We start from the raw sequence: 15,136 nt of genomic DNA, 5'->3' as shown, positions 1-15,136 counted from the left end.
TGTCAAAAATACAGAATGTGTGTTGTTAAATAAGCCACAATCTCAGTTTCTGGATACTTACCCTACTTCAGAGGAGGAAGATTTATGTTAAACATAATGAACGAAGGACAATAAGAAATATTAAAAGAATACAGCAACGAATGTATACGTCTATATTCTACACACGGACTTAATGAATATGGGTTTGAATTGCTTTCTTTGCTTTTATTGAATGAATTGAGAGATGGGTTCCATGCTGTTTTTACATATCGAACAGATCCGATGAGGAAACAAAGGGTAAATAACTTAGATATAATATATACACTTAAAACTTAAAATAATAGACAGTAAATAATTTACAAGAACTATAACTTTTTGTTATTGTTTTGTTCATATATTGATAAATAATTATATATTGTCTTGTTTCGTCTTTTTTTTCCTTTCAAAATTATTTTAAAATTAAATATATTTCTAAAACGTTCTTCATATTACATTTTTTATATTTTATAACATAATTTATTCTATTTATATTATATTCCTTGGGTATACGCATAAATTGCAAGAACCGGCAACGTCGCAAACTCAAAATTCTTGTGCGCACGCCGGGATCTTCCAGAATTAGATTCTTATAGGGTTCGATCTTACGAGACTAAATGGTTTGAAGCCGCATGATTCACACACAACAACAACACAAACGCAAAACATTTTCCTAGACCAATCACTAAAGCACCGGGCACGAGGTCGTACCGTAAACGGTATATGAGTATAAAGACACAACAATTAAGTCACCATAAGCAGCAAGTAAATGGCAAAGGGTCTCTCGCTCCTCCATTAATCAAACAACCACTTAGTGCTCGTGGAGACCTCATTAATGCAGTGGAGGAACGACGACCAGGATATGGACGGGGTGTACCTACCGCTCAAACTGCTGTCAGCCAAGGGGAGGAGAGGGTGTGCGGAAATGCTGTTGCCGACCGTACTTGTGTGCATGTTGGAAGCACTCGAATGAGCGCTTGAATGGCGAAAAGAGTGAGACCTGGGCAAGAGAGAACGAGGAAAGTTAGTTACTGATATTCCGGACGCGGGTGTTATCATGAGCTTTTTTCTTTTCTAGAACAGTCGCTAGTTCGTGTCGTTTCGAGCTTGATCTTAAGTGTACGTATTCTTTTATATTCCAACCATCAATTATTATATTAATACCTGTTATAGTTGTAATGATTCTTCGCCACACGAAGATATACCAGACATCAACAACATTCACACAATTTTACAGTTAAATTCGGTAAAACATCCATCCAGAAAAGGAAAATGTCAGTCATCCAAGAAGATTGCGTTCATCAACAACACTTTAACAATTTATATCCAGAAAATAAAAGATGATCTTAATTCAGAACAGAAAAGTTTCTACATGTTCTATGCTTGCTGGATATCTGAAATTGTCTTCAGTTGTAAAGATTGTACAGCAATACCATGTAGAAAACGAAGAAGGTCATCCACTATCGATTCTTCGTCATATTTCTACAATGAACCTGCAGCATGAAGTCTATAACAAGCATCAACAACACTCATACAATTCTATTCTATTCATCAACGTATCCAAACATCAACAATGTTTAATAACCACAAAACAAACAAAGAAAATGAACGAGTTGGTATCAGAGAAGGTCATTCATCATCATCATCAACAACATTCGAACAGCAGTATTATCAAGTAACTACTCAGAAAAATAAAAGAAAGAGAACCAGTTTTGTTAGCATATGTTATTTGTGATTTGTTGGTATATTTAGATTAGTTCTTTGAAACTGGATCCCAATTAGAAAAGTATCATCAAGTTTCTAATGATTGTGATACGATAAAAAAGATCCATTACAAGAAGCTGATCATTTTCAGGATTAAATCTCAATCAGTGCTTATTTTATATCCTCTAAATATAAGGTGGGTAATCTGTATGTTTCTTTTAAATTAAATCGAGTTTTTGTTGATATTTTGGCTGTGTAATTCGAATTATACTCAGACTTGTTGCTCAACTACCTGAGTTACCTTCTTACACCATACATACTCAGACACAGCTCGCTTGGTTGAAAGAACTTTGAGGTTTAAGACAAAAAGGTATCGAATTTTCGGTATTTAGTTTATTGAATTTTGAAGTCTTGTGACAAAATGGATATTAAGAATACTTAAATGTTTTAACCCATTCGAAAATACCTGATTATCTACAGCACAGAATGTCAGTAAAATACTAACGAACTATAAAAATACAACTGATAACCCACCCTATATATAAGATATTTTAATGGGCAATAATAGCACGTTTGCATTTTTAGTTGCTTTTTGTATGTTATACACTGTTTTTATTAGTACCATTTTTTTTCTCTTATAATCATTTAAAATTCATTGAAAAATCAACAAAAAAAAACAACCAAGCAACTAAAACGCAACCCCTCTACAACAACTACCCTTCCTCCTTCCCTTTGCTAGGAACCAAACTAAGACTGTTCTCAAAAATATCGTCGATGTGCGTATATATCGTCGAAAACAGCATTTTGTTGCAAACTCAACCAATCAATCAACGTAAAACAAAACTCGAAAAACGTATGTATATATATATATATATATATATATATATATATATATATATATATATATATATATAGAGTCAAAAGGCTAAACCAAAATAAGCATGCTTCACAGATCACAAAACTACTGTTCCACTTTGTTTAAATATATAACGATACCGATTTCGTCGAAAAAAAAAAAACAAAACAAAAAAAAATCAAAACCAAATCGAAATCACACAAAGTAAATCTCTAAAAGAATAGGTTCAGTGGTTCTTATCCAGCCCCAACTGTAAGCAACTAGACAGATGAGTGTCGGTCAACTACGACGTCGGATGTTTCTGTTAATTGCGGTTTAACGTGAGAAAAAAATCGAGTGGGCCTTGACCAGAAACATCCACCATCCTAGTTGGCTTGATGATCTCCTGCTTCGCTGGGAGATGATCAAGATCGGGACCCGGCAAGACTTGTTCTACTCGTAAAAAAAGCTCAAGATAGCAAAAATCTACTGTAAATGCATGTTGTACGATTACGTGTCATTATTTAAATATATATAGTATTGGTAATGGTGTCGATATCAACATAGTTCGGACGCTTATTTTATTGGTTTCACTGTTACTGTTCTTATTATTTAATGGATTAGGTTTTCACTGAACGAGATGCATGCATACGTACCTTTGGAAGGTCTGTCGTTTGACGTAGTTGTCTCTGACGAATTCCACTATTTGTTTCTGAGTTTTTCCGCTGTACCTGAATAAAAAAAAAAGAAGATATAAAATCTGGTATAACAAAATAGTTGAAATAATTGAGATAGTGTAAAACACAATGGTATGAATCAAGCATTTAATATTAAATATTTGAATATATTAAAAGTTGTATCTTAAATTTTTTTGCAAGAGATTTTGATTATCGTGGTAAAACATGTTCTATAATTTTTTTTTTGATGTTTTCACCAAAACTTTAATTACTCAACTATATTTCTTGTTAATATCAGACATATAATTTACGGTTTTTTTGACGAAGTTATTTCGAAAAGTAATTTTTCTGATGTCTTGTACTAAGTAAAAGAGATGTAGTCTATTTAAATTTTGTTTGTACATACGTCATCAAGATGTTTAATGTATTGTCAACCGCAATTTGTTAATTCGCTTTAGAATCAGACAATATTTCCCTTCTCATTTTATTCTAGTTAAAAAGAGACACAATGCTGTCTGCAAAATCTCGCAAAATTCTTGAAAGCAATGATAAGAGGTTATAACTCAAACCTATAAACTATTGTGGTTGTATAATTAACTAGTTTTTAGATGTACTATAATGTTAAAATAAATTATATTTGACAACATTTTTGTTCAATTATTTTATTTAGATTAGAATTTTGTTGTATGTTAAATCCAAACTGAACTAAAACTCAGCGTTGATACGGCAACATTGTGACGTTCTGACGTCACAAGTTTGAATGACGTACGTACAAATTAACTTTGAACAGACTATATTTTGTATTTTCTTGTCAGAGTCAAAATAAACGAAGACTTAAATCAACTCAAAAGCAACGTTGCATTATAAATTTTGATGACGTATTGGCTATTTTATTTGAAGGACTATATGACTGATTTACTTCCGTTTGAAAAAACATCTGTAGCCATAAAGTCCTTAGCCATAAACTAATATTTCGTGTGGTTTTTCATCATAATTTAGTCTAACAGGGTATCAGGTAAAGAATATAAAGAGTTAAAAAGTCTTGTTTCCCCATAGATGGATTTAATGGCTGAAATAAATAGATCACATCAAGCAATACTTGAAAACCTTAATCTATTTGTGCTTGAATCATAAAGAAATTCTCCTAAATAGTTTTGGGGTCAATTTTTTTTGCTGAAATATTTATGGGGAACCTAGAACAGAACGATAATTTTTCTAGAAATTGTAATAGTGCTAATATCAATTCAAAAGGGTTCAGACAAGTTTCTGGTCGAACTTTGAAAAAGTGACATCATTTTATACCGAAAATGCCTTTCATCAAAACTGAAAGGAATTTGTTCTTCAAAACTTAAAAAAATAACAGGATATTTTGTTTTGTTTTTATAAAAAATTTAATTGATCCTTCTACCTATACACAGTATTCATGCTAGAGCTTCTTTATATCTCCAAAACACTTCTGGAACTCATTCTCTGGATGGCCTTGAGTTTTTCAGTATTTCACTTTTGATGTGCACTGTTAAAAGGCCACAGTGGGCCATGCTGGTGAACATAGAGATTAAGGCATGATTAAAGTGTTGTTTTTCTGCCAAAACTTCACGGCCAACTATGATCAGATGAATTAATGAATTAATTGAATTGATTCGACAATAATCCTGTTAATTTTTTTATGTTTTCATCAAACGTTGCGGATCTTTCAGTCACTGGAAATTATATTTAATATTTCTAAGACCTTGTATATATAATGTATATCACATTTATAATAAAATTTAAAAAAAGGAGATAAAAATCACTAACAAAATTTGTGAAACCTTTTCAACAGGTGAGAAAAGGTTAACCTTTAATATGGCTGAGAGTGTATAGACTACAGAACAACAAAAAAATCATACTGAACATAACACAGTCTGAGAAATGTTTGAATCCCCATAATTTTTTGACCCAACTTTTATATCCCTTGCACGAATCAATGTGATATTACCTACCGGAACGAACTACCTCTTGATAGTACCCTTGTCTTGTGCCTGGAGACGGCCTTGACCGATGAACACCTGAAAAATCCATGATTCTCCACGCATTTCTTCCAGAAGTTTTTGCACTCGTTCCTGCCTTCGAAAAAGAACTCCACCGTGTCCTTGTAATAACCCTACAAAGTAAATCAAGCCCTATTTTTTATTGATCGACGTTACGGATCAGTCCTTACGAATCCCTCGGGATGTAGTTTGATCAAGAACCGTTTCCTCTTAAAGGAGATCTTCCGGATCTTCGCCCACGAGAACGTGTTGATCTTGGAGTAGTTCTGGAACACGATGATGCCCATATGGGCGACCGCCAGGTTCAGGGGAACGTTCTCGTGGTCTTTCGCGGGGTGCATCTTGATGCCGTACAATTCGCACCTCCTGGCGGTCTCCAGAAGGTTCACGTCTGCTTCGGCCGGTGACTGTCCGCTGAAACACCGAAAACGAGACGGTATGGACGCCGAGGTACAAGGACGGTAGACTTACGCGTGCTTTTTATGGTTCTCCATGATCTTCTTCTCCATATCTTGATCCTGCTGCGGCACGAACTTATAGCTGGACAAGTAGGTGTGATCTGGGTAATCTTCCGGTACGTAGTCTCCGCACTCTGCTTGTACAATGTAACTAGCCATCATAGCAGCAGTATTGTCGTTGCACTGCATGATACCTGCGAAAAAAATTAAGGTCTTCATCACGAGAAATAAGATCCGGACCGTATACCGACCTTGAGCTAAGTCTCTCTTCACCTGTAAACAGAATAAGTATCGGGTGTATTCTTCTTCCAACTGTGCGGGATCCGGCGTGTAAAACTTGACGCAAAAGTATAAAAGGGGGTCCACCAAAGATAGGCCCAACTGTCTGGATATTGGTTTCTGAAGGTCCAACCAATACTGCAACAAAAAAATTTCAAGAGTCAAGCGCGATATACATATTGAGAATAGAAAGGCCGGTCTAGGAATAAGTGCTATTAGTAACATACACACATATAGATACATTTTAGAGGATTTACAACACGTCCATTTATAACCAACTTCATATTGAAACCTCACTAATGTTTCATGCCTTACTTTTCAGTATGTGTCATTTCGTCGAAAGTTAAACAACACACTTTTAACAGATCAATTGAAAAGTCTCCGGCCTGACACATAGATGGCGCTACTAGAATTAAATCCATATGTTTTTTAGTTATCCCGAACCCTCAAAAGAAGCGTGTATAAATTAGTTTGTGAATTATAGCATTTTGAGTGAAGCAACTTTTGTTATTGGTGAAAAAAATGGATCAAAAGGAATTTCGCGTGTTGATAAAATATTGCTTTTTGAAGGAAAAATACAGTTGAAGCAACAACTTGGTTTGATGCCGAGTTTCTGGACACTGCTCCAGGAAAATCAATCATCAAGGATAGGTATGCTAAGTTAAGATGTGGTGAAATGAGCATCGAAGACGGTAAACGCAATGAACGCCCAAAAGAGGTCGTTAAACGACAAAAACATCAAAAAAATCAACAAAATGATTTTGAATGACCGTAAATTGAAATTGAATGAAATAGCAGACATTCCAGAGATATCAACTGAACGTATACATCATATCATTCACGAATATTTGGGCATGAAAACGCTCTGTGTAAAGTGGGTGTCGCACGAGCTCAGTTTTGACCAAAAACAACGACGAGTTTATGATTCAGAGTAGTGTTTGAAGATAATCAAGCGTAATAAAGCCGAGTTTTTTCGTCGATATGTGACAATAGATGAAACATAGCTCCATCATGTTACTCCGAAGTCCAATCGACAGTCATCCGAGTGTACCAATTCGTAAATAGCTATAAATAAACGTTTAAATGGTAACATCTATCCCACCAGCCACATTCACCAAACATTGTACTTCTTGAATAGTCCCAAAGCTATGGCTTGGCAAAATAACGCTTGGAAGTGAACAATAGTTAACAAAACAAAAGGCTAAATTATACCCATAAAGAAATTAACAAAAAAGTTCTACACTGACTTGGAATTGGATTATGTTTAGGGATTATTGACTGGCAAAATATTGAGCTATAACGTTTACCATTGCCCGTTTGGCTCAATAAAAAATTCAGTGCAATCAGGACCTTGTCAGGTTTTTTTTTCGACATTTACAGCGAACACACATTTCCATGAATTTCAAAATATAGTGCCTGCGAAAGAGGTCATTACTGACCGGTTTTTTATTATTACATCGAATTTTAGTTAATCTGTTGACCCTTCAGCGCCACCTATTCTCTCCAGTGTGTTAGACAATTGACAGACCATTTTTACAATCACACAAGTAGATGAACATTTTTAAAAAATATATAATATAAATCTTATTTGGCCTAAATTCCATATTTGATTAATACGAGATTATGTATTATCCTACATCCGAGATAACTATGAGGATAAATATGAATGAACGAACATTTATTAACATGAAAGTGTCGGGATCATAATGTATCCTAAATCAATTAGTGGTATATTTTGACTTATTTTATATTGGAAAAGAAAATTATTGTAAAAAAAAATTAAATATTAAAAGATGTTTAATGTATTGCCTGTCGCAATTTGTAAATTCGTTTTAGAATCAGACAATAATTTTCCTTCTCATTTTATTATAGTTAAAAAGAGACACAACGTTGATTAGTTCGAACACGTAAACGAATGAGCCTGTCAAAGTCGTCCGGTTGTTAGACGTATGCAAAATTCTTAAAAGCAATAGTGATAAGAGGTTACAACTCTAACCTATAAACTTTTGTGGCTGTATAATTAACTGCAGTTTTTAGATGTATTATAATGTTAAAATAAATTATATTTGAAAACATTTTTGAACAAACATTGAAAACAAACTGAACTAAAACTCAGAGTTGATGCGGCAACATTGCGATGTTTTGTAGTATATTAAATGTAACACTTGATTTTTATAACTGTTAATAAGATTATTTGCCTAATTAAATATTGTATTAAATTCTGATAATTCTGACTCATAATATATCCATGTAATATAAGAAAATGATTTCATTGGATTATTAAAATATAACACTAAACTAAATTAACATTCCATTGTTATCATTATTATTTTAGTTGATGACATGATGATTACAATGTTATTTTTTTCCAATTTTTATCCAATATGTCAAAAATAATAGTTAATACTTTTATTTTTACACTTTATTTTTGCTTTTGCATTTGCCGCAGATTGTTCAGTAACTTCGTGGAGTACTGACTATATTAATATTTCTTCTTTCATAAGAACATAACCAATATTTTATCATTAAAGTTATTTTATAATCATTAAAACGAAAAAAATAGCACTTTCTTTGGTATTAAAGTTGTATCCACTTATTGGAATTGATTCAATCGACATTCATTGACATTTTATGTTGTAATAATCAATATAATAAATGTGTAAATAATCATTTTTTTAAATGAACATACTTAATGAAAATAAAAATGACAATATATCATGTATAGTAAATTACTAATAAATGTTTATTAAATGTGTTTAAAATTTAATAAATATTTTTATATTTTTACCAAAAAAAAAACCCTATGAATTAATCTTAACAACAATCATCGTTGAATAAGCAGGTGTAACTTCACCACCCCAACATAACTTTATTATTAGTTTCCAGATCCCGATTGAATCAAATGTATCCTGTTCCATATCGCGACAGCCAAACTTTTTGCGTTATTAAAGCCAATACTGAAATAATTAATCATCTTACGGTCCTGATAAAAAATTATTTACATCAATTAATTTATCGCTTTCTAACTGATCCATTAGTTAAATATTTATTAGACGTCGTGTCACAGCAGTCACAGTTTATAAATAGATCGAAAACTATATCGACGAGAGCTTTTGCGAAAAGATCGCGGAAAAAAAAACATAATAAACAATAGCCCCGATTGGTCGCGCAGTCACCATTATTCTCGACAAGCCATTCATCACTGCCGTAAATTGCACCGATTAATTGTCACGGTCGTAGCGAAAAGAAAACCAGAGACAAACCTACGGTTGCATATACACTAGCGTTTAGCGGAGGTTTTAGTTGTAATCATCCAGTCTATTGTTTCGTAATTGTTCTCTACTAATAAATACTATATAATAATGGGGAAAGAACAAATTAGTTTTTTTTCAAACAGAATTTATTTTAATCAAACATATAGCCCGTTAATATAGATCATGATGTCGAATGTGTTGCCTATCGCAATTTTTAATATGTTTCAAAATAAAATCCTATTTTCTTTCTCATTTCATTCTAGTTAAAAAGAGATACGATGCTGTCTGATGCGTCCGAATTTGTAACATTAGTAGTATTAGAGGTTATAAACCGGCAAAAATTGTTTTGATACATTTCAAATCGCTGCTTAATAATTGTGGTCACTTTATTTAGAAATACTGAAGTCAATAAATATTCTGGGTCAGAAACAGATTGCGTCTCTAATAATTTAATTCGGACAGGAACGAGAGAATGGAAGTACTCTCTTGCCAGTAAAATGTGTTGAGAGGTAGGTACTGATACTAGTAAATATTAAATTGCTGAGATTTTTATTGGAAACCTTTTTAGCGTGTTACAGCTACACGATATATCAGTATGGGTACTGTGATACTACATGCGAAGATGGTGATGAATTGAGATCATCTTGACGTTAGCTTTATTTGGAATCAAAGATATGAAATGTATAAAAACAGTGAGTAGTTTTTGCTAGTTACTTCGGAGGAAATTGTTAATCTGGGAAATATTCTCCGAAAACTCAGTTTTCCAATTGTAAATATAAATTGAATGAGTGTGTTTTATGTAATTTACTTTTTTTAGAAACAAGCTTGATTGCTTTAGCAAATGATACACAGTAGATCGGATGGGAGATGAATACTTATCATTGCATGTTTAATCCTATCGAATTGATATGGAGAATGGCAGTGAATTATTATAATGGACATACTCTCTACACTTTAGATTTGGATGAACGCCATTAGACACACAGAAGAAGGAATTGGCAAACGGTGGAATCATGAATAAGTGTTTGATAGATCAGTACAACTTACTCTGGCTATATATTTAACAGTAATTTAAGTCCTTCGATAATATGCATTAGACATACTATAACGTTAAAATAAATTATATTTGATGACCTTATTTTGATTTCATTATTTTATTTACATTTGAATATTGTTGTATGTCAAAGCTAAACTAACCTAAAAATCAAAACTGATGCAACGTTAAAACGTTGGTGAGTTATTGTTATTTTATAAGGACTATAATGTTACGAGTTACTAAAACCTAATGAAACTCTGTGAATGTCTACGAACGATAAGTAAATTAATTCACAATCTGAGTAATTTCACTATAAAATTATCGAATAAACTAAATTTTATAAAGATAAAAATAAGCAAAAAAATGTTTTCCATATCCTGACGTTTTACAAACGCAGGAATGTTATCAACAAACAAAAACAAATGAACGATCTCGCAACCGGCGTATTCCGGAGACACGGTCCAATAAAACGCTTGGTTACTTATATAGATAACAATCATTTCAACACTTACCTTTGTACCGTTCATATCAGCGTATTCTAAACCGAAATAGTCAGCTTCTAACAGGTGCAACTGTTTGCAGACTTGGTCGAATAACACTTTACCCAGGGCCTTGGCCTGTAACAAAAAAAAACAATAAATAAACGATAGAAACCTTATACACATCGAAAAATGTTACAATACAATTGTTTCGGACATATTTCTACATCTACGATTATTCTGGTTCAATTTCTCCATTTGGTTATTTTAATGTACGGATTTTTCAAATTGAACTGGTAGTTGTGGATAGTCTATTATCCTTTGAAAACGATTTTGGTTAGATTGTCAACGTTAACGAACTGATGATAATTCATGTATCTAGACTCGTATATGTTCGACTAATTTCGTATACGCTCGCATACTGGAACAATTATGTAAGTTTCAAGTTTATAGACTTCAATTTTGACACTTGACGTTGAATGAAATACTACACAAGTGAAATTGTTCAATTCACATTCAGTAGACCACAATTATGAAAAAAATATTCCTACATTTCCTAACAGAAGAGTAATATAATGATCCATTAATTCGTTATTTTTCGTATATATTCAAAGCTAATTATAATTAAAATATTGAATACATCTCCTATATCTTAGGTCACTATTTGTTTCATGAATTTATAAGTTTGACTTCAGCTTTGACATTAAGTGAAAATTTTCAATTCATAATCAGTAAACGAAAATTGGAATGACAAACAAAATTCAGCCATATTTTTTAGACAGACAGTTTCCTGACAGAAGAACAGCATGAAAATGGTTTAATGTATCAAGTTAATATTATTGGTTTCGAATATTTCCGTTAGCTTAAAAGTACATACGATCAATTTCGTACATATTCGGCTACCTCTGTGAAATTTCGATAATTACCATATAATATTAAAATATTCTTCCGAATATCTTCAAAACCACGAAAAAATATTAATTACTCTATTAATATATAACAATATTGTGTTAAGAAATATACGTTCTATAAACCGTTGCTATAGAAGTAAACATGCGCTTATATTGTTAGTAAAACCTCTGTGACAGTTATTGCCTATCACTTTATTGTTTTATTTTGTAGGGAATGATGTGGAGTATCTAAAATTAGGCTTATTTATCATACCTAAACCGTCACCTCTCTTATCTTCTATAGGGGAGGAAGTTTGACCTAGATACAGTCATTGTCTAATTTAGTTATTGGAATATCCACGCATATAGTCTTTAGAGTTAATTATAAAACATGGGTTGAAAAGTCCTGGGTCCTTTTTTGTTCAAAATTGGCTTTATTCATCAACGTAATCTCCATCGAGAACCACGCAATTATTCCAGCGCTGCCCTTGTAGAATGATTTATCTTTTGACTCAAAATAGGCTAAATTTCTTACCGGTGAACATTTTTTGAGTTCTGTGAACAGCTAGTAGTCGCTGGGAGCCAAATCTGGCGAATACGTTGGATGTGGGAGCAATTCGAATTTCAATTCGTGTAATTTTGCCATTGTTTTGATTCACTTGTGACACGGTGCACTGTTTTGGTGAAACAATTTTTTTCTTTGTCATATGCGGTCGTTTCCTTGCAATTTCGGTCTTCAAACGAGGTTCACCAGTAGCTGTTCACTCAGATGACGATCGTTTGGGTAACGGAGTGAAGTGATAGATCCATGCTTCATCCATTGTCACATATCGACGCAAAAATTCGGGTTTGTTACGTTTAAACATGGCCAAACACTGCTCAGAATCATCAACACGTTCTTGTTTTTGGTCAACAGTGAGCAAAGGCGGCGTCCACTTTGAACAGAGCTTTCTCATAGTCAAACGCTCATTCAATATAAAACCAACACGTTCTTTTGATACCTTTACGATGTTAGCTAACTCACGGAACTTCACTTTTCGATCATACAAAACAATTTTGTGGATTTTTTTGTTTTCTGGTGTTATCATCACATTTGGGCGTCCACTGCGTTCTGCATCATCATTTGAAGTCAGCAAACCAACGTTTTATTGTTGTTTCTGATGGGGCGGAGTCCTTATAACACTTTCTAGCCCATTCTAAACTTTGCTACGAAAACATAAATTTCAATAACATTTTAATAACAATAACATTTTAATAACGTGCATTGGCTGTTTTAGTGGAAGGAATATCGGGACTAAGGTTCTTTATTAACAAGGCGTTTATTTTTCTCGGTCCACGAGCAAAATAAATATAAAAAACATCGCCCAATGTGTGTTCTCTCGCCCAGAAAAAACCGAATCACCTTAGGATGGAGACAAAGCATCCGAAAACAGGCCAGATGCCGAGCGTGTAGAAAAACAAACGAGAAACGCGGAACGACAATCGTAAAAACTGTCACGCGTCGCTTCCACATAAATAACAGACATCCCAAAAAAAAAAACGCCGAAGAAAAACATGAACGCCGACGCATCCGCTTCTCCTTTTTCGTCCGTTATCTTCCAAAATATAAGGGCCAGGGCCGCCGGCTTCCGACGGGATCGAACCATCGACGTGTGCGCTTGCGAATCATCACGCACACATTTAAAATTTAGATTTATTTATTGCCTTTATGTTTTTCAACATTTTCAGACCATTTATCATTCAATAACAGACCTAAAATATGAAAAACTATTTTACATCACCATAATTTGCTATATTTGACTAGTTTTGCTTAATTTTCTTAAGATTTCCATATATCAAGCATTCAATCACATTCGTGTCTTTTCGGTTAATTTCGTATAAACTTATATATTCCAACAATGTTTAGCAATATTAAATATATAGGTAGTACAAGGTATTATATTCAGGTAGAATATAAAATCACTATTCCGTTATCAAACCACAATATTTATTGAACTACCTAAAAATTAAAAACATTTATTTTTATATCGGGCTAAGCAGACTCTAAATTCAATTATCAGGTCAATTCGTATTAATTCGGCAACAGTCGGGCCTGTTCGACTAATTTCATGCAAAATATGTGCGATTTCTCAATTCATAATCAATAAACCAAAATTATGATAAAAGTTTATTGAAGGACTTAAACTACAGTTAAAGAGCCACAACGGACTTTGGCAATGTGACCGACGGTGTTGATGACGTGCATTTGCTGTACAATTTGGAGCATTATTCAACCATTTTTCAACCAATTCGGTTAATTTCGTACATATTCGAGTGCCCCAAGGTAAATTCGTTAATAATCGTTATTTATATTGAAATATTCTTGGGAATATCTTTAAAAAACGCCAAAAATCATTACGCATATATTGAAAATATGTACAATTCCCATTATAATACATGTTATTAAAGCATATGCCTTGTGACAGAAGAATATAATCAGAAATGTGGATTTAACGAGTTGAGACTTCGGACTCATTTCGTACATATTCGGCAACCACAACAAAAATTTATTAATAACATCTTTAATACTTAAATAGTCTTAAGAGTATCTTTAAAGAAAAAAAAAACAAAAAAAAAATCACTACATATATAACAGTAAACCAGAATTACGATAAAAAAAACTATTCAACCACATTTCTGGCACACTTTGTGACAGATCAATCAAAATGATTGATGTATCGTTTTATTAAATTATCTTTTCAGATATGTCCGTTTGTTTTCAGATATATTCCGATATTTTCGTACACATTCAACTGCCATCTTGACAAAACCGTTAATTCCCGTTTAAAATTGAAATAATCTTGTGAATATCTCGAATCACGAAAAATTCTCTATATATATAGTGAAATTGTGTACGAATACAATTATAGATAAAACATGTTGCGAAACCTATAAAATACCAATAAAAACGAACGGCATTCTAATTGCATCGGACACGCACAACTATTTTCAGGACCATTACATATTCCGACAGCATTTCGAAAAGGAAGAAACGTCGCACCCTGTATGCAAATCGTTACGCGAGCCATCGCCGTAAAAGAAAATATTTTTATTTATACTTCGACGATGTCTTCACCTCGGAATACCTTTTACCGAAGCGAAACTACGCGAAAAAAGGATACAAGAATGTGAAGAAGATCTAGTAAACGATTGGTTAGTTTTGCGCATGCGCGTCACTATAATCTACATCTGATTGCTTTTATTATTTGATAACTCTATGGTTGTGTTATCGTTTACTTGTTAATTTCTTATATACGGTTGAGTAAAATTTAATGACATTCAGAAAAAAATAACAACACACTAATTTTTCTTATTAATTAGCATTTAGCAGTATTATCCGACGTCATCTATGAAATGCTTTGGATATTCTATTGGAAGTACTATACATTTTTCATTTTATACTAGATAAAGTCCTTTTGTGACGAATTTCCAATAAATTCCAA

At 33.0% G+C, this 15,136-nt stretch overlaps 1 protein-coding gene and 1 long non-coding RNA gene across 2 annotated transcripts in view; one reads left to right on the top strand and one right to left on the bottom strand.

Moving 5' to 3' along the window:
- LOC143202675 (uncharacterized) overlaps window positions 1–15,136 on the bottom strand; it is a 45,473-nt gene that overhangs the window by 11,707 nt on the left and 18,630 nt on the right. The window contains exons 3-9 of the mRNA XM_076414349.1: window positions 10,798–10,902; window positions 5,968–6,133; window positions 5,730–5,910; window positions 5,429–5,672; window positions 5,211–5,371; window positions 3,211–3,285; window positions 897–1,015 (exon numbers count right to left, since the gene is read on the bottom strand). Of these exons, the coding sequence (XP_076270464.1) occupies window positions 897–1,015; window positions 3,211–3,285; window positions 5,211–5,371; window positions 5,429–5,672; window positions 5,730–5,910; window positions 5,968–6,133; window positions 10,798–10,902 (1,051 nt within the window). The remainder of the gene's footprint in view (window positions 1–896; window positions 1,016–3,210; window positions 3,286–5,210; window positions 5,372–5,428; window positions 5,673–5,729; window positions 5,911–5,967; window positions 6,134–10,797; window positions 10,903–15,136) is intronic.
- LOC143202456 (uncharacterized) lies at window positions 9,616–10,201 on the top strand. The gene is made up of 3 exons (XR_013007167.1): window positions 9,616–9,758; window positions 9,818–9,941; window positions 10,067–10,201. It is a non-coding gene; the product is annotated as an uncharacterized LOC143202456 (long non-coding RNA).

Source organism: Rhynchophorus ferrugineus, unplaced genomic scaffold, assembly GCF_030347505.1.
Source record: "Rhynchophorus ferrugineus isolate W39M unplaced genomic scaffold, kcgeb_rfMv2 rfM9, whole genome shotgun sequence".
In the NCBI taxonomy this organism is placed as follows: Eukaryota; Metazoa; Arthropoda; class Insecta; order Coleoptera; family Curculionidae; genus Rhynchophorus; species Rhynchophorus ferrugineus.
Note: the sequence above shows the minus strand (reverse complement) of the source record. Positions and strands in the feature narration are given on the sequence as shown.